The 21,232-nt window shown below is 42.6% G+C and overlaps 1 protein-coding gene across 1 annotated transcript in view; it reads right to left on the reverse strand.

The window, feature by feature from the left end:
* The window catches only part of dntt (deoxynucleotidyltransferase, terminal), a gene marked incomplete at both ends in the record, with an annotated part of 234,685 nt that overhangs the window by 94,872 nt on the left and 118,581 nt on the right, over nt 1–21,232 (reverse strand). Inside the window, one exon of the mRNA XM_084153007.1 lies at nt 7,334–7,436. Within this exon, the coding sequence (XP_084009133.1) occupies nt 7,334–7,436 (103 nt within the window). The remainder of the gene's footprint in view (nt 1–7,333; nt 7,437–21,232) is intronic.

Here is a 21,232-nt window from a genome sequence, read left to right on the forward strand (position 1 = left end):
TCAGACAGCAGACAGGAGCTCAGCACCCTTTGAGAGCTGGAATGACCAAGACCTGAAGAGGGAGCAGGAAGGTGACCCGGTGTTGGCAACTGGGACCGACATCTGGTCTTGTGGGCCTATCTGTCAGCAGTGCAGGAGCCCACTGGCTGCACCCCAGCAGCGCTGATGTTTGGCAGAGAACTACGCACTCCAATGGACTTGTCCTTTGGAAGACCTCCGGAGCCTGAGGTTCCTGGAGCCGCACGCTTGGAGTACCTCCACCACCTTCATCAGCGCCTGGACACAGCCCACGACTTTGCATGGCATCGCTTGACGGAAGCAGGGGTAAAGCAGAAGTGGGCATACGACACCCGCTGTCGAGGTCAGCCTTTCCAGCCTGGCCAAAAAGTGTGGGTGTACAGTCCCCGGCACAAGCGGGGTCTGAGCCCGAAACTAATGAGTCACTGGGAAGGCCCATGCACGGTTTTGGAACGACTTTCTGACGTGGTGTACCGCATCCAGCTTCGGACTCGTGGATGAGTTGTGGTCCTCCATCAAGATCGGCTGGCGCCTTACCAACCTCATACACCTCGTGAAGTGGAAAGAGAGGATGAGGTGGTTACTCCTCCTCAGAGTCCTGGATCATCGGACAACACAGCGGTTTCTTCACCTGAGGGGAAAGGTCATAATGGGACTCCCCGCGGCCACCAGGGCACCGCCGCCGCAGGCTCCCATCTCGAGGTCAGGATGGCACCCCTCGAAAGCAATCACGACTCCACCGCTGAAGACCCCCATCCAGGTTTCAGGACTTTGTGTTGGATTTTGGGGTTGTCGGGAACGACTGGCCTATTAGAGGAACTGGAGGTGTGGCTTGTTGGAGGCGTGGCCTTGGGTTAGCTCTGTTGGAACAACTGTGGGTGAAAGTGTCATGTCAGTTCATATATTATGTTGTACTCTTAATAAAGGCTAAGCTTGTACATCGCCAGTTCTGTAGTCATAATGAGACTGACATAAGTGCATATAATACCAAGGAGCCTAGTAGAGTTCCATTGTTAAGATAGTCACCATTTTGTTACAGTTTGAAAGCCAATATTCTAGAACACTGCTGTGCGTATGTGTACTTTAGGCAATCTCCTGTCACAAGTTGGTTGATGAAGAAAACTTGCATATTTTAAAAGGCTTTAATTTAGGTAACTTATTTATATACTGCTGGATATTGCTGTCCCTTTCTGGCTGTACATTTATTTTCTAGCCTTGAATCACTAAGGATGCCTTGAGCCAAAGGATAAATGAGTTAGCGACAGTTTTACAGACCATAAGTGTCTAAACATGGGTGCCCTTCATTTGATGAAGCCTCCGGCCCCACGCCCACAAATCCACCATAAAAAAGGGACGTCTTAAAGTTTCTGTCTCAGAGGGCTGTTTTGCGCAACGCCACGCTGTAATCTTCTCCTACGCAGCAGGTAATGTCAGCGAGTCTCCCATGGTAAGATTATTTCACCAGAACAATTTACAGAGGAATTACTGAGGCGGATGTGTTGCAGGGAGTTAATCTTTGAAGTTAAGCTTTGCCTTTAAGACAAAAAAACTACACAAACGCAAGTGATGTGATTCTGTAGCTTGCCAAATGTGATCTAAAATGTCAGATTTTTTTCTTATTTGACTATAATGTTTGTTTTATTATTTTCAAGTGTGTGACAAACAGCTGACAAGCAGGCTGCCACCATGGCCACCTTCCCCAGAGGACCAAGAGCGGTGGCAGGGACACGGGCCGCTGTGATCTAATGTGAATCAGAGCAAAAGATTTCAAACCCTCCCTTCATGTCGCAGATTAGCGTGTGTTAGCAGGCTGTGTTTGAACTGTGTTTTCATTCGATTTTGAGCTTTGCCAGAACAGTCCGGTCTGATTACTAAAATTAAAGTGGAGCATTTTGAAACGTGTGTCTGTGTGTTTGTGTGTGGGGGAGGGGTGTGTGTGTGTGTGTGTACTGTGTAGACGTGATTAACTATACTTGTGGGGATCGGAAGTCCCCACAAGAATAGTAAACAAACACAAATTTGACCAACTGGGGACATTTTGTTAGTCCCCACAAGGTCAAATGCTATTTCTAGGGGGTTTAGGGTTAAGGTTAGGGTGTTAGGGATAGAATTAGGTATAGGGTTGGGGTTAGGGTTAGGGTTAGGAGCTAGGGTTAGGTTTAGGGTTAGGGTTAGGTTTTTGGGTTAAGGTTAGGATTAAGGTTAGGGTTAGGGTTAGGGTAAGGGTTAGGGTTAGGGAAAATAGGGTTTTGAATGGGACTGAATTGTGTGTCCCCACAAGGTTAGTTATTCAAGACTGTGTGTGTCTGTCTGTCTGTCTGTCTGTCTGTCTGTCTGTCTGTCTGTCTGTCTGTCTGTGTGTCTGTCTGTGTGTCTGTCTGTGTGTTTGTCTGTGTGTCTGTGTGTGAGCAAGCATCCTTGTGTTTGTGTTTATCCAATGTCAGTGAAAGTACAAAAATCAACTTCAGTTCTCTTTTAGACAACGCAACCTCCAAAGCAAAAGTAGACGTTTGTCATAACTGCATGTAACAAACTGCGTAAAAGTGAAACTGAAACTTACATTTAGGCATACAGTGGCTTGCGAAAGTATTCACCCCCCCTTGGCATTTTTCCTATTTTGTTGCCCCCCCCCCCCCTCCAAGACATTTAAATGTTTCCCCTTAAACCACTCGAGTGTTGCTTTAGCAGTATGCTTAGGGTCATTGTCCTGCTGGAAGGTGACCCTCCGTCCCAGTCTCAAATCTCTGGAAGACTGAAACAGGCTTCCCTCAATAATTTCTCTGTATTTAGCGCCATCCATCATTCCTTCAATTCTGACCAGTTTCCCAGTCCCTGCTGATGAAAAACATCCCCACAGCATGATGCTGCCACCACCATGCTTCACTGTGGGGATGGTGTTCTCGGGGTGATGAGAGGTGTTGGGTTTGCGCCAGACATAGCGTTTTCCTTGATGGCCAAAAAGCTCAATTTTAGTCTCATCTGACCAGAGTACCTTCTTCCATATGTTTGGGGAGTCTCCCACATTCCTTTTGGCGAACACCAAACGTGTTTGCTTATTTTTCTGTTTAAGCAATGGCTTTTTTTCTGGCCACTCTTCCGTAAAGCCCAGCTCTGTGGAGTGTACGGCTTAAAGTGGTTCTATGGACAGATACTCCAAATCTCCGCTGTGGAGCTTTGCAGCTCCTTCAGGGTTATCTTTGGTCTCTTTGTTACCTCTCTGATTAATGCTCTCCTTTCCTGGTCCATGAGATTTGGTGGGGGGGCCTCTCTTGGCAGGTTTGTTGTGGTGCCATATTCTTTCAATTTTTTAATAATGGATTTAATGGTGCTCCGTGGGATGTTCAAAGTTTCAGATATTTTTTTATACCCCAACCCTGATCTGTACTTCTCCACAACTTTGTCCCTGACCTGTTTGGAGTGCTCCTTGGTCTTCATGGTGCCGCTTGCTTGGTGGTGCCCCTTGCTTAGTGGTGTTGCAGACTCTGGGGCCTTTCAGAACAGGTGTATATATACTGAGATCATGAGACAGATCATGTGACACTTAGATTGCACACAGGTGGACTTTATTTAACTAATTATGTGACTTCTGAAGGTAATTGGTTGCACCAGATCTTATTTAGGTGCTTCATAGCAAAGGGGGTGAATACATATGCACGCACCACTTTTACGTTATTTATTTTTTAGAATTTTATTAAATAAGTTATTGTTTTCATTTCATTTCACTTCACCGATTTTGACTATTTTGTGTATGTCCATTACATGAAATCCCCCCCCAAATAAATTTAAATTACAGGTTGTAATGTAACAAAATAGGAAAAACGCGAAGGGGGCTGAATACTTTTGCAAGGCAATGTAAATTCTGACTGGTTAGGGTTAATGTTCGGGATAGGGTTAAAACAGAAAAATAAAATTACAAAGCAAGTGCCTAGCTCTGGGATTGAACATGCAACGCTTGAAGCCGTAGCGCTTGGTTTAAGCCCATTCTCAACCCCATCCCCAATGCCCTAGCTCGTCCCGAGCCGACTAGATGGTAACAGGGAATCGCATTGCCCTTAGTGGATGGTTGGAAACTGTCATGTAAATACAATTCTACGCCATGCCATAATTTCACCATTCTAAATATGGCGGGACAGTGTATAATCCACTGGAGTTTGGGGTGCTTTTAGTGTGTTTTGATTATGATTTGATTAAACCAAATAATTGTCTCTGACTTTTAAATAACCCCAATTTTACTGTGTTGGTGATCGGCCATAAACTCTCATAAATGTCTTTACATACATGTCCTAACCTCACAGCCTACAGTTTATGGGTCTCAAACCTCATAACATATCTAATTAATGTGGCCTCTGGCTACTATTGTTTCTTTGAAAGTACTACGGCCAACATATCCATAATCATATAACATCATTACTTCAGTACTTGATCTACACAGTGCACTACAATGGCAATTAATCTACCACCACCACCCAGACAGTGAGAGCAGATGATTGGTGTATGGTGGTGACACGTTTGTTGTGTAAAGGATCGGACCAAGGCGCAGCGTGGTATGCGTACATGTTTAATTTATTAAATAAACACTTGACAAAATAACAAAAGCAACTGAACGTGAAGTTCTAAAGGCTAACAGCAACAAGCCTAAACAGAAACAGAAACAAGATCCCACAACATAGGTAGGCAAAATGGCTGCCTAAGTATGATCCCCAATCAGAGACAACGATCGACAGCTGCCTCTGATTGGGAACCACACCCGGCCAACATAGAAATAGATACACTAGAATGTATCCAAATCACACCCTGACCTAACCAAACAGAGAATACAGGTGATCTCTAAGGTCAGGGCGTGACAGACCTCTGCTCTAAGGACTGAGCTCTCTGCTGCTGGAGGGTTAACTCCTCTCTCAGCTCCTCCTGTTGTCTGCCCAGCTCCTCTCTCCGTGTATCCCCTGACTCCTTCTCCCTGTGGGCCTCCTGCAGCGCCTCCCTCTGAAGGGAGCTCTCCTGCTCTCTCTTAGCTAACAGCCCCCGTAAGGTAGTTATCTCCTCTCTCAGAGTGCTGAGCTGCATGTCTTGGAGGGCCTCTATAATAGCGGCCTCCTCTTCCTCCACAGTCAGCCCTTTCAGGGCCTCCTTCTGCTCCGTGTGCCCCCAAAATTGTTTTTATTGGGGCTGCCTCTCGTGCTTCCTTCGCAGTCGGCACTGTCGGCGTCGCCGTTGATCCTCTCCTGCCTGGGCTTCTCCCTTCGCCCCAGGGTCCTTTACCGGCTAATATCTCCTCACATATCCAAAATGTCTTCCCCCCCTGTGTCCAGGGTGTCTGCTCCTCCTGGCCACGCTGCTTGGTCCGTTGGTGGTGGGTTCTTCTGTTACGTTCATTGTGTAAAGGATCGGACCAAGGTGCAGCGTGGTATGCGTACATGTTTAATTTATTAAATAAACACTTGACAAAATAACAAAAGCAACTGAACGTGACGTTCTAAAGGCTAACAGCAACAAGCCGAAACAGAAACAGAAACAAGATCCCACAACATAGGTAGGAAAAATGGCTGCCTAAGTATGATCCCCAATCAGAGACAACGATCGACAGCTGCCTCTGATTGGGAACCACACCCGGCCAACATAGAAATAGATACACTAGAATGTATCCAAATCACACCCTGACCTAACCAAACCGAGAATACAGGTGATCTCTAAGGTCAGAATGGTGGATGAGGCATCGCCCTCTCACGTTCTCCGTTGCTATTACCAGGGCAAATAGCTGCATCTCATCTGTCTACCATCGAAATGTCTGGCTGACCTTTGCTCGTGCCCTGAAGTTATGCTTTCATATCCATCAGAAAAAATTATGAAGCCCATTTTCACAAGGACATTTCCAGATATATATATTTTTACCTCCACCCCAGGGCTAAAGGGGAAAAGACTGCCATGATATTCAGCCTAGGCGAAGAGTTGAAGACGTGGCCCCCGGGGGACCAGATTGCAGATGACAAAGTTACACGACTTAGAGTCAACCTCTGCTTCCTCCATTTTATCACGGTCTCTTGTGCTCCCTTTCCTATGGACTTGTCACATTCCTCCCCCATGTCAGGGACCCCATCTGGGGAAGTTCCTTCCTTCCCACCCTCCCCTCCCCTCTTCCAGCAGTAACCAGCGTGTGTGTGTGTGCGTGTTAGCATAGGAGGTTTTTATCAGCAGATTGGCCCTTTGAAGCAAAGTAAGGCTGGGGGTGGAGGGAAAGGGAAAGATTTTTAAACCCAGGCAGCGATGACAAAAAGAGGGCTGCAGCTAGACACCACATCCCTGCTCTTCATCAAACACTCCTCTCTTTTCAGCCCTTCCAACGCGAAATCCATCAACTGTCTCAGAGGCGAGGAGGATGGTGGTACCAAACCCCATCTCTTTCTCCCTCCCTCCCTCCCTCCCTCCCTCCCTCCCTCCCTCCCTCCCTCCCTCCCTCCCTCCCTCCCTCCCTCCCTCCCTCCTTCTCCCTCTCTCCTTTCTCTCTCTCAAAGCCAGGTTAACTGTATTAACCACATTTAAATAATAATTTCCTGGGCCAAGGCCCTCTATTGGTGTGACCATCTTTGTATTGCCTCCTTATGTGCCAACTCATATGCATTTGGCTCTGTAATCATCCTCTCCTCCAATCACTTCATCCCTCCACACTGTAGGGCACTAACCCAATTCCCCTTGTCCCTCTCCTCTTTTCCTCTGTTCATATCTCTCTCAACTCTACAAACAGGTGACAGACTTACATTTCTTTATTTTTTTCTCTACTGCATTCTGAGAACATTCTTTCTCGACTTTTTTCTGAGGTGTGGAAAGATAGTGGTGCTGGGTGAGAAAGTCGGGAGGGTTAGGCACATCCTACTCAGTCTTTGCGGTAGTGTATGTGCACTAGGACAAAGGTGGGAGGAGTCACAAGTTCCATACCTTGAGGAGACAAAATATTTGTTCTTGTAAGCTGCTAATCAAGGGTTTTACTCTCTTTTCAACTTTTTGTTTGATGTCTTGGCATATTTCAAGGATGCAAGGAAGTAGAATTTACCTTTAGAATAAAACAAACCTTTACCAAAACTCCACACTCCAACCTTTACTGAAGTGAAACTCCAAACTCCACTTGATGTTGCCATAATCCAAACATCCCTTAGTGCTGTGCTTTTCTACTATTAATCTTGGTAAATGGTAACTAACCACCCTGGAACCTTCTATCTCTGAGGGGACTGATATGTTTTTTTACTGTATATCCTGTATAACTGCTATACTGTTCGATCACAGTCATTGAGCTTTTTCTATATGCAATAATACATTAACTTACCTGGTCCCTCAGTCTGTCAATCACATGAAGCAGTAGCCCCTTCTCTTTCCCCATCTCAGGCACAGTCAAGAGGAAGTCCACATCGTGCCCATACTCCTTCCCCCTGGGGACAGAAAGTGACTTAAGATTATTGTCACCAGTCAGCGCAAGCAAGAAATAATGAAATGAGAGTATATTTAGTCACACTGGATAACTGTTACACAGTAAGATGGCAGCCTGGCCATTAGGAGCAAGGAGTATATTAATGGAATTTGACTTTTTTTGTTATTCAAACAAGCAATTTGTCCTGTGTCATTAAGTTCAAAAGCTCCTTTTTGTTGCCTCAGCTGTCAGCAGAGCCTTCCCTTTTAGAGAATCATCATTTTCTACATGGATTACTGTAATAAAGAACACTCGTACTGAGCATGGCTGCTCACACAATATATAGTCTCTCAATGTCAGCAGTAATGTTGGCAGTAAACAGATAGACAGACATAAGTGAATAGAACAAATAAAAAATGTAGGGCTATGTAATAGATGAATGGGTATATGTGTCGTGCTTCACTGACATGTACTGAAGCTTTGAGACGTATCAACCACAGATGTGCCATGGCCCTTGAATGTCAGATGAGCGGAGTGAAATGTGCTGATTCCTAGTAGGGCAACCTCAGAAAACTGTTTTTAGACCTAAAGGCCTGAAGACCTTATTCAACCAACCTATCAAATAAGAGATCTGGAGGTCTCAATTTTTCTGCAACGAATCTAATTGGAACCTGCTGCCCTGAGAGGATGATCCAAAGAGCGTATTAAGTGGAAAATGTCCAAATCATGGAAACCCACCCGCTCTACTAGTCTCTGGCTCAGATGGCATCAACAGCGAGTTGAACAAAGAGTACACTGATACAAAGAACCTAAGCTTTGCCTGTGACTGTTGGAGTTGGCCCTCAAAGGCTTATAGCGAAGTTATGCCTGATTGTCATCCTGTAGGTAGTGTATAGAGGAGCAGCCTGCCCTCTCAGAACCTGGGCCTAGGTGGCTCTAGATAACCCTGCTGGTGTCAGCCCAGGGCACTGAGGCAAACCACAAGTTTCTTTAATTTCCTGATCGCCCCTCTTTGATCAACAAGCGCCCACAATTATACAGTCATAAGCGCCTATCTCACGGTTAACAACACATCAAAACAAGAACAAATTGGCCCCTGTGTCTTAAAGCGCCGGTCGCAGCATTTAGTTTGATCTCGTCCACCACCGCCATCGCCGCCATCTGAATGTTGGGAATGACAGAGCAGCAGGACATCGAAAAAAGAAAAAGGACAAACAGACTGTCTGAGGGAGAAGTCTGCAGCAAAAGGTCATTGTGTCTAATTCAGTGGGCAAGGAATGAGACAACAGCTATTTACAGCTCAACAAGGCATGCTAATGCCTCTCTAGCTCAGTTGTAGCACAGCAGGGAGGTCTACCTCGCAGACATAGACAGTATAGTATAGTATAGACACATGTTTAGTCTGAAGATAAGGTCACAGCTTTATTGTGATAGATTCAGGGCATTTTATGCTTTCAAAGCACTATGGCCAGTCTGATGCACAATTACACAATCACGGACAATATGTTGCGGAAGCCGATTGAAAAGCACTTCCATCTAACCACCAAGCAATATTATGATTTAAAACTAAGTCATCATGTGCCAAATTGTAAAGTTGGAGTAATTTGATGTGAATTGCCAAGGACTGAGACCTATCATTCTGAGTTCCACATTCTGATTCAATGAGAGACAGAAGCTGTGAGGTGAGAGAGCTAGTTAAGATTTGTAACCTTTTTGGAAACAAACACATGTGCTGAATGGACACTACTTTCATGCAAATATGCCACAACACACTTCTGCCTAATACCAAGGCAGTGTGGTTAAGTAAATATCTGAGGTAGCCTCTGCTGTGCTAGCAAAATGCACTTGATTGCACCACATAAGTGTGTGTCTGTCACGCTCTGGCTCTGGGGACTCGTATATGTTGAGCCAGGGTGTGGATTTTCTATGTGTTATTTTCTATGTTTTGTTCTAGTTCATGTATTTCTATGTTGGCCAGGGTGGTTCCCAATCAGAGGCAGCTGTAGCTTGTTGTCTCTGATTGGGGGCATACTTAGGCAGCCTGTTTGGCACTGTTTATTGTGGGATCTTGTTCCGGAAGGTTTGTGTTTAACCCAGGACTTCACGTATCGTTTGTTTTGTTGTTTTTGTTTGTTTGTGTACTAGAAATAAAGAATGTACGCATATCACGCTGCGCCTTGGTCCGCTTCATCTAACGACGATCGTGACAGTGTCCTGAATAGCAAAACTGGAGGCCGGGGGAAAATCATCAGCATAAATTCAGTTTACCTCCAATCAAGTCTCAAACACCAAGGTTTTATCGAAGTGTGTACTCCAGAAGCTCATTTCAGCCTGGTCTCATAGACTAGTCGTAACATCGTAAACGTAAATCCATGACACTCAAATTAGTTTGATATGTTACGTTTGGTATGGTTACAGAAAACAGAAGGTTACTTAGGGCAAAAACAAAAGGAGGGTGTATAGGTGGGCATAAAACACATAGGTCTAGCAACCCAAAGGTTGTGTGTTTGAATCTCATCACGAACAACCTCAGCATTTTAGCTAATTTTTTTGATTTTATTTTATAATTTTTTTTTTTATTATTATTTTTTTTTTTTTTTGGGGGGGGGTAGATCAGCTTAATATTGCAGATATATTGTCACTTCCATCAATGTAATTGTCTGCATCACTTCCAATCCCCCATGTTTTTTATATATATATACTCCCCTTTATTACTTTTCAACCCCGCCATCCTTTCCCTACTTGGAGTAAATTAGTGAACAACAATGCCCAGGCCTCTACTTCCGGTCTATACTTACTATCTATACCTTATGGACACAGTTAATTTTACAATAATTATATTATATATATATATATATATTTATTTTTTTTGCTCCTGAACTTCTTCTACTCTCAACCTTCTACATCATTTTCATGATGTCCATCCGGTTTGCTTCTATATGCCATATCTTTCTAACTGTGCTCTTTCCCAAAAGCTCCCAACATACAACCTATATACTTATTATGGACACAGTATGCTTACATTATTAGTTATCTTGTTATTATTTGTTATTTGTTATTAGTCCCATCCTTCAACTCCATTCAATACCTCCCATCTATCTCTTAACTCCATCCATATAGGATTTCCATTTGCCATATATATTTCAACCGTACTGTGATGTTTTACAAAAGTTCTGAACCTTTCTATTCTCATTGCTTCTACAGATTGTGAATTAAAAATAAACATTTTTGCTAAAAGTATTATTATATTATTGATCGATTGACTATGACTTTTCAGATCACCCAGTAATGCTATCTGCAAGGTTAGGTCCAGGTAAATATTGCAATCCTTTAGCCATTCCTGGACCTGTGTCCAAAAACAAGCTACAAATGGACAGTACCAAAACAAATGATCTAATGATTCTGTCTCTTCACAGCAAAATCTGCAGAACTGGGAAGATTGTATCCCCCATATAAATAACATTCTATAGGTAGTAAGAATTGTATATAATAATTTAAATTGAAAGATTAAAATTTATGAATCCGGTGTCGTTTTGCGTGTCAGTTCATAAACACTATGCCATGGGATCGGTACGGCAAAAATCTCTTCCCAACTATTTTGCAATCTATATGGGACGGCTGTCAATCCTTTGGTCCTTAAGTGAAACTGATATACTTTTTTATTTATCACAGTTTTCCTTAACCAATTATGTTCTTTAATGCAAGGCCGACAGACAAGTTCCTTACTTTCTCCCCCTTCCACTTTCCTCTTCCACTTTTGCGGTAAGGTTGCAATTATTTGGTTGTAATTTTGGGTAGCATTTTAGCTAATTACCAACTTTGAAACTACTTACTACTTTTTGTAGCTACTTTGCAACTAGTAACACTTCCCCTAACCCTAATCTTAAAACCCCTTGAACTAACTCCTAACCCTAACCTTAACCCTAACCTTAGCCCTAACTGTAAGCTCGGCCCTAATGTACGGTATGTGCTCTCTGTCACCTCCGGCCAAATGGCAAATGGCCCAAAAACAATGCCTAAGGGTCAGTACACCCTTCCCCCCTCTGAGGGGCCAAAAAGTATCTCTCTCTGTACAGTATCCAGAGAACTGACTATTGAATGTGTAATAGAATAATATTATAGTATCCATGTCTGGTATCTATCTATCTGAAACATGTCCTCTGAGTAGAACTCTGATGCCATCTACACTGAGTATAACAAACATTAGGAACACCTTCCTAATATTGAGTTGCACTCCCCCTTTTGTCCTCAGTACAGCCTCAATTTCATCGGGGTATGGACTCTACAAGGTGTCAAAATGGTTCCACAGGGATGCTGGCCCATGTTAACTCCAATGCTTCCCACAGTTGTGTTAAGTCGACGGGATGTCCTTTGGGTAGTGGACCATTCTTGATACACACGGTAAACTGTTGAGTGTGAAAACAGCATTGCAGTTCTTCACACAAACTGGTGCGCCTGGCACCTACTACCATACCCTTTTCAAAGGCACTTAAATATTCTGTCTTGCCCATTCACCCTCTGAATTGCACACATATACAATTCATGTCTCAATTGTCTCAAAGCTTAACAATCCTTCTTTAGCCCATCTCCTCCCCTTCATCTACACTGATTGAAGTGGATTTAACAAGTGACATCAATAAGGGATCATAGCTTTCACATGTATTCACCTGGTCAGTCTATGTCATGGAAAGAGCAGGTGTCCTTAATGTTTTGTATACTCAGTGTATATGGATGTATGATCTCTGTGGTAACTTCTATCTGTGAATATTAAATTAAAAAAGGGCTTTTAATTGTCCTATCCTGAATTATTTACATTGGTCTCATCCCTCACACGAGAAAAAAGTGGCAATAGTACTGTTTGTCCATCTTGAGGCGCCATAGACAGTATTGTGGAGTAACTACAATGTTGTTGATCCATCCTCAGTTTTCTTCTATCACAGCCATTACACTCTGCAACTGTTTAAAGTCACTGTTGGCCTCATGGTGAAATCCCTGAGCAGAGTCCTTCCTCTCTGGCAACTGAGTTAGGAAGGACACCTGTCTCTTTGTAGTGACTGGGTGTATTGATACACCAGTGTAATTAATAACTTCACCATGCTCAAAGGGATATTCAATGTCTGCTTTATTTGTACCCATCTACCAATAGGTGCCCTTCTTTGCAATGGCATTGGAAAACCTCCCTGGTCTTTGTGGTTGAATCTGTGTCTGAAATTCACTGCTGGACTGAGGGTCCTTACAGATAATTGTATATGTGGGGTACAGAGATTAGGTAATTAAAAATAATGTTAAACACTATTATTATACACAGAGTGAGTCCATGCAACGTATTATGTGACTTGTTAAGCACATTTTTACTCCTGATCTTATTTAGGCTTGCCTTAACAAAGGGATACTTTGAATACTTTTTGACTCAAGACATTTCAGCTTTCACTTTTTATGAAAAAAATCTAAAAACATAATTGCACTTTGACATTCAGGGGTGTAGTGTGTTGGCCACTGACCAAAAATCTAAATTTATCAATTTTTAATTCAGACTGTAACACAACAAAATGTGGGAAAAGTCAAGAGGTGTGAAGCGTTCCTTGTTAACATGAATAGCAAGTTTTAACTGACAACGAGATCATTGGAGTTTTAACCGACAACGAGATCATTGGAGTTTTAACCGACAACGAGATCATTGGACAAACCGTAGTGTTTTTTGTAAATGTGGGTGTTTATTATGCTGTGGTTGTCTTGGTTGCGCATAGGACAGGTTTAAACTTTAGCGATTACAATGTATAAACATCCTCTCTATGCATGGTGTGAGCGGGTAATTAAAAAATCATCCCGCAAACCCTTTGATAAATATTTTTTATATTTAGTTCAAGCATCTACTCCAACTCAATGGTACGGCTCTAAAAGTATGCTTATATGACTTCTTGAAAAGAAAGACTAATGGACGTATTAAAGGCTGTACCCAGAAACCATGGCTGTGTTCAAGTTCTCAACAGTTGCTGAGACAGCTACATCTACTACTGTGGGCTGTATACCTGATGTGTAGTTACATACAGCTTATAACACTAATGCATTAGGAAAAACTGTAAATTATTGATATTTTCTGTGCAGAACATATAAAATATACATGGATATTTACAAGTAGATGAATAATAGAGTTGTCGGCTGTTTTGCTGTTTTAAAAAAATAAGTTAGCTATAGTATGGCAGCTAGAGAACCTACAGCTGTTTCCTGATTATATTAATGTGTTGTTTCTTGATTCTTTTAATGTCATTAACAGCTCCTATATTCTTGAGAATCTTGGGGAACAGTTTTGTTGGCTAAGATGATACACCTGAACATAGTGGGTGAGTCCACATACTTTCACTACCCTTAAGGGTAGGCATAATTGCATCTAGCAATACGTTATTTCCCAAAATTCATCACAAAATCGGCAAAGGATTTAAGTTATGACTTATCATCAAAAACGTTCTTAGGATGCCAGAGAGAACTCTACAAAACACTATAAATAATTCAAATACTTCCTATACGATTCCACAATTCAGAGAAAGTTGCAGTTCAATGGAGCAAGTTCAGCTAATGCATTTTTTAAGTGAAAATGTCATGGCTGTGATAACATCACTGCAAATAAAAACAGCACCTTATTGACACCTCAGTCTGTTCACACTCTGAAGTGGCAGAGACATCTTTTCTCGATCTATTTTTAATCCTCCCAACAAACCGCTTTAAGCCTTGTTACCCGCCTTCCACAGCTGTCCTCTCCATAAGGCGAACGTCACAAGCATCAAATCACTAACATCAACAAATCCTCACACACTTCTCCAACTGAAGTGGCAGGAAGGCTATGAGCTATAGAGTGTGCAGGAACGCAGGGCCTCAGAAAGTTTGAATGGCAAATTATTATTCTCCATGCTTAGTGGAGATTTTCTTTTAGGCAGAGGCTGCGTTTCCGAAGGTAACCGCCCCCGTTCCACCCCCGTCACGCCCCCTGGAAGCCTCTTCCCCAGAACAAAAAAAATCGGTATCATATTCTGTGCATGTATTTCTTTACCTCTACTTAACGCACACATTTGTGACTTGTTTCAGGAAACTAGGCATATGTCGCACGTCACTACTTCACAGGAGTGCCATTTGAAAGTAAACCTTTATTTTTTATTAAAATGGGTTTTTTGGCAGAAATGCCTTCTGGAACATATGAACTTTCATGTGCCTTAATAACAAACTTGTATTCCATCCATAAATACAAATACAATTGTTAAATTACGAGTTGGTTTAGCCACGGAAAAAGACAGGAAACTTCCCGCTAGCAATGATTGGCTGAGATAATGGATGGGCTGGACATGCCGGGAGATGAGTCTGGATTGGTCTGCCATGTAGCATTACTATCCCATTGTTCGTCAACTGCAATGTATGATATACCATTTTCTAGCTCGGAGTCCCTACTTTTATCCTATGTAAAAAACACAATTTCAAATGTTTTTTTTTTTTTTGGGGGGGGGGGGGGGGGTAGATCAGCTTAATATTGCAGATAGATTGTAACTTCCATCAATGTAATTGTCTGCATCACTTCCAATCCCCCATGTTTTATATATATATATATATATATATATATATATATATATATATATACATACACATATATATATATATATATATATATATATATATATATATATATACAAACACATATACACACATACACATACATACATACATACATACATACATACATACATACATACATATATATACATATCCTTTAAAAAGATATATATATATATTCCCCTTTATTACTTTCCAACCCCACCACCTTTTCCCTACTTGGAGTAAACTAGTGAACAACAACGCTTAGGCCTCTACTTCCATCTTATACCTACTATCTACATTTTATGGACACAGTCAATTTTACAATAATTATATTTTGTTTGTTTTTTCTCCTGAACTTCCTCTACTCTCAACCTCTCCGATCATTTTCATGATGTCCATCCGGTTTGCTTCTATATGCCATATCTTTCTAACTGTGCTCTTTCCCAAAAGCTCCCAACATACAACCTATATACTTATTATGGACACAGTATGCTTACATTATTAGTTATCTTGTTATTATTTGTTGTTAGTTGTTATTAGTCCCATCCATCAACTCCATTCAACACCTCCCATCTATCTTTTAACACCATCCATATAGGATTTCTATTTGCCATATATATTTTAACTGTACTGTGATGTCTTACAAAAGTTCTGAACCTTTCTATTCTCATTGTTTCTACAGATTGTGAATTGAAAATATTTTTCTTTGCTAAAAGTATTATTATGTTATTGATCGATTGACTATGACTTTTCAGATCACCCAGTAATGCTATCTGCAAGGTTAGCTCCAGGTAAATATTGCAATCCTTTATCCATTCCTGGACCTGTGTCCAAAAACAAGCTACAAATGGACAGTACCAAAACAAATGATCTAATGATTCTGTCTCTTCACAGCAAAATCTGCAGAGCTGAGAAGATTGTATCCCCCATATAAATAACATTCTATTGGTAGCAAGATTTTTATATAACAATTTAAATTGAAAGATTCTACGTTTTGAATCCGGTGTCGTTTTGCGTATCAGTTCATAAGCACTATGCCATGGGATCGGTACGTCAAAAATCTCTTCCCAACTATTTTGCAATCAATATGGGACGGCTGTCAATCCTTTGGTCCTTAAATGAAACTGATATACTTTTTTATTTATCACAGTTTTCCTTAACCAATTATGTTATTTAATGCAAGGCCGACAGACAAGTTCCTTACTTTCTCCCCCTTCCACTTTCCTCTTCCATTTTTGCGGTAAGTCTGCAATTATTTGGTTATAATTTTGGGTAGAGCAGACATTTCCATATGTTTTTGTTAGCTGCTGTCACGTTGTTTAATGACGGGTCAGACCAAGGCGCAGCGTGATATATGTACATGTTTATTAACTTATAAACACAACGACAAAACAACAACCGAAACGAAACGTGAAGTCCAAGGTAGAACACACAATCATACCTTACCAGGAACAAGATCCCACAACTCAACAGTGCCAATAGGCTGCCTAAGTATGATCCCCAATCAGAGACAACGAGCGACAGCTGCCTCTGATTGGGAACCACACCGGCCAACATAGAACTATACATACTAGATCAAAACATAGAAAACACAAAAATATACACACCCTGACTCAACATATGCGAGTCCCCTGAGTCAGGGCGTGACAGTAACCCCCCCCCCAAAGGTGCGGACTCCAACCGCACAACCTTCACATACAAGGGTAGGGGCCGGGTGGGCATTCCGCCTCGGAGGCGGATCCGGCTCCGGGCGTGACGACCACACACTCTCTGCCTCCCTGTTGCGCCCCTGGTCTGGTTTGGACCTCGGCACGCTGCTTCCCCTCTCCTTCCTCCCACGATACGCCAAGCCCTGTCTGGACCCTGGTGTGGGAGACCCCGAACCTGGAGAGGGGCTGACGTCATGGTCTGGACTGGAGCCGCTGACCGGAGCTGGACCGGGCACCGGTGGAGCGGACTGCTCAGGCTCCGGAGTGGAGCAGCTGACCGGAGCTGGACCGGGCACTGGTGGAGCGGACTGCTCAGGCTCCGGACTGGAGCCGCTGACCGGAGCTGGATCAGGCACAGGTGGAGCGGACTGTTCTGGCTCCGGAGTGTAACAGCTGACCGGAACTGGATCAGGCACCGGTGGAACGGGCACAGGCCGTGCCGGACTGGACAAATGCGCCACTGGTCTGGTGCGAGGAGCAGGCACGGGCCGGACCGGACTGGTGACGTGCACCACTGGCTTGGTGCGAGGAGCAGGAACAGCCCGGGCCGGACTGGCGACGCGCACCACTGACTTGGTGCGAGGAGCAGGAACAGGCCGGGCCGGACTGGCGACGCGCACCACTGGCTTGGTGCGAGGAGCAGGAACAGGCCGGGCCGGACTGGCGACGCGCACCACTGGCTTGGTGCGAGGAGCAGGAACAGGCCGGGCCAGACTGGCAACGCGCACCACTGGCTTGGTGCGAGGAGCAGGAACAGGCCGGGCCGGGCTGGCGACGCGCACCACTGGCTTGGTGCGAGAAGCAGGAACAGGCCGGGACGGACTGTGGAGGCGGACTGGAGGTCTGGAGCAGAGAGCTGGCACCACCCGTCCTGGCTGAATGCCTACTTCCGCACAGTATGTGTGAGGCATCAGCACAGGACGCACTGGGCAGTGCACGCACACTGGCGATACAGTTCGTAGAACTGGCGCAGGATATGCGGGACCGAGGAGGTGTACTGGAGACCAGGAGCGTTGAGCCGGCACACCCCGTCCTGGCTGGATGCCCATCTTCGCACGGCACGTGCGTGGTGCAAGCACAGGACGTACAGGACTGTGCCGGCGCACTGGCGACACAGTACGTAGCTCCGCATAACACAGAGCCTGCCCAGTCATACGCTTCCTCGCGTGAGTACGGGGAGTTGGCTCTGCTCTAACACTAGGCTCCGCCAACCACCCCGTGTTCCCCCCCCAAAAAAAATTATTGGGACTGCTTCTCTGGCTTCCTCCTCGACCGGCCTCCGACGTGTTGCCGTTGCACCTCTCCTGCCTGGGCATCTACCTTAGCCCATGGTCCTCTCCCCGCAAATATCTCTTCCCATGACCACAAATTGCCCACCTGTGACATGGCTATTCGCTCCGCCTGGGCACACTGCTTGGTCCTCGTTTGGTGGGATCTTCTGTCACGTTCGTTTAATGACGGGACAGACCAAGGCGCAGCGTGATATACGTACATGTTTATTAACTTATAAACACAATGACAAAACAATAACCGAAACGAAACGTGAAGTCCAAGGTAGAACACACAATCATACCTTACCAGGAACAAGTATGATCCCCAATTAGAGACAACGAGCGACAGCTGCCTCTGATTGGGAACCACACAGGCCAACATAGAACTATACATACTAGATCAAAACATAGAAAACACAAAGAATATACACACCCTGACTCAACATATACGAGTCCCCTGAGTCAGGGCGTGACAGCTGCATGTGCGACATAACTCCACCAGTCCTGCCGATGATATCATTTACAAAGATTATACCTTTTTTAAACATTTTGTCAAAAAAAAAAGTTTTGTCAATTAGAATATTTGAGTTTAACCACAATATTTGTTGCATTATTGATTCTGTTGTTTCTGGAGGATTAAATTGAAATTGCAACCAACTTTCTATGGCTTGTTTTAGAAATAGTGATATTTGGGAGATTATTTCCTTTTCAAATAACTGAAAGTGAGTGGTTGTAATCTGAATAAAGGGAAAAAGGCCATTCTTAAACATTGGGTGAGACAATCTTTCTAATTTGCTAGAGAACCAGTTTGGATTTAAGTATAACTTTTGTATGACTGAAGCTTTTAGTGATAGGTCTAATGCTTTAATATTTAATAATTTCTGTCCTCCGATTTCCTATTAATTATATAAATAGGCCTATTTAATTTTGTCTGGCTTGCCGTTCCAAATAAAATATTTTATTTTTTTCTCAATAATTTAAAACACGCTAGGCGTAGGCAAGACCATAAGCAAATAGGTAAACTGGGATAATACTAAAGAGTTGATCAGGGTGATTTTTCCACAAATTGACAGGTATTTACCTTTCCATGGTAGCAAGATCTTATCTATTTTTGCTAACTTTCTATTCAAATGTATTGAAGTGAGATCATTTATTTCCTTTGGGATATGTATTCCGAGTATATCCACATCACCATCAGACCATTTTATTGGTAAACTACATGGTAATGTAAAATTGTATTTTTTAGTACATTTGTCACAATTTGGTTGTAATCCAGAGAGGTTAGAAAATGTATCTAGATCCTCTATGAGGCTGTGCAGGGATTCTAGTTGTGGATTTAAAAGAAAACATGAATCATCAGCGTACAATGACACCTTTGTTTTTAAGCCCTGGATTTCTAATCCCCTGATATTATTGTTGGATCGGATTTCAATGATTTCAATGGCCATAATGAATAGATATGCCGATAGTGGACAACTGTCACGGTCGTTGAAGGACGGGTCAGACCAAGGCGCAGCGTGAAATGCATCCATGTTTATTAAAACGAATAAACATACAAAACAACAACAGGTAACGGAACAAGACGTCGGAAGGCTATACACACACAAGCCAAACTCACCGAGCACAAAACAAGATCCCACAACAAAGGCAGGAAAACTGGCTGCCTAAGTATGATCCCCAATCAGAGACAACGAGCGACAGCTGCCTCTGATTGGGAAACACACCCGGCAAAACATAGAAATACAAACATAGAATCAACACACACATGATATTCACACCCTGACCAAACTAACTAGAGTTCTATAGGTCAGGGCGTGACAACAATCTTGTTTTACTCCTCTTGACAGTTTAATACTTTCAGAGAAGTAGTCATTATTTACTATTTTACACCTAGGGTTACTATACATAATATGATCCCATTTTATAAGAGATTCTCCAAAATTGAAATGCTCCAGGCATTTATATATAAAGCCCAGTCGTACTTTATCAAATGCCTTTTCGAAGTCTGCTATGAATAGCAGGCCTGGTTTCCCAGATTTTCCATAGTGTTCTATTGTTTCCAATACTTGCCTTATATTATCTCCAATGTATCTTCCATGTAAAAAACCTGTCTGATTAGAATGAAAAATATTCGACAATACCTTTTTATTTCTATAAGCTATACATTTTGCTAGAATTTTTGCATTACAACACTGAAGTGTAAGGGGCCTCCAATTTTTTTTATGGACTGGATCTTTATATTTTCCACTTGTATCCTGTTTCAGTAATAATGAGATCAAACCTTCTTCTTGAGTGTCAGATAATCTACCATTTACATAGGAGTGGTTAAAACATGCTAATAACGGTCCTCTTAGTATATAAAAAAAGGTTTGGTATACCTCGACTGGTATGCCATCCAACCCTGGAGTTTTCCCGGACTTAAAGTCTTTAATTGCATCCAGAAGTTCCTCCTCTGTAATTTCACCTTCACATGAGTCTTTCTGTTTGGCTGTTAATTTTACATTATCAATAGAAAAAAATCTCTACAATTAGCTTCAGTTAGAGGAGATGGAGGCGACTGAAACAAAAACATATGCTTAAAGTACTTTGTTTCCTCCTTAAAAATATCATTTGGTGAATCATGGGTTACTCCGTCAATTGTAACCAGTGTCATTAAATTATTTTTTGGTAGCATTCCTATGTTGAAGATTAAAAAAGAATTTGGTGCATTTTTCCCCAAATTCCATCCAGTTTGCTTTATTTTTATAATATATTACACTTGATCTTTCTTGAATAAGTTTCTCCATTTCTTTTTGCTTTTCCTCTAATTTATTCTGAGCCTCTATGTTACAGTTTTTATTACCATCTATCTGTTCCGTTAGACTTTCTATTTCCTTTGTTAGTATAAGCTCTTTTGACCTAAATTGCTTTTGTTTACGAGATGAGTACTGAATTGCATGGCCTCTAAAGGCACATTTAAAGGTGTCCCATACAATAAGGGGATTTGCTGTACCTATGTTATGTCAGAAAAAGTCAGTTATAAATTCCTTTGTCCTAGTTAAAAATAAATTATCATCCAATAGGCTTTGATTAGATTTCCAATATCCTCGCCCACGTGGAAATTCAGTCAGAGTAATGTATATGCCAATTATATGATGGTCCGACCGCATTCTGTCCCCTATCAACACTATTGTAACTTTTGGTACCAACGAGAATGAGATAAGAAAGAAGTCAAGACGACTAGCTTGATTGAGTCTCCGCCATGTATATCTCACTAG

Source organism: Coregonus lavaretus (assembly GCF_964263955.1).
Source record: "Coregonus lavaretus genome assembly, chromosome: 1".
In the NCBI taxonomy this organism is placed as follows: domain Eukaryota; kingdom Metazoa; phylum Chordata; class Actinopteri; order Salmoniformes; family Salmonidae; genus Coregonus; species Coregonus lavaretus.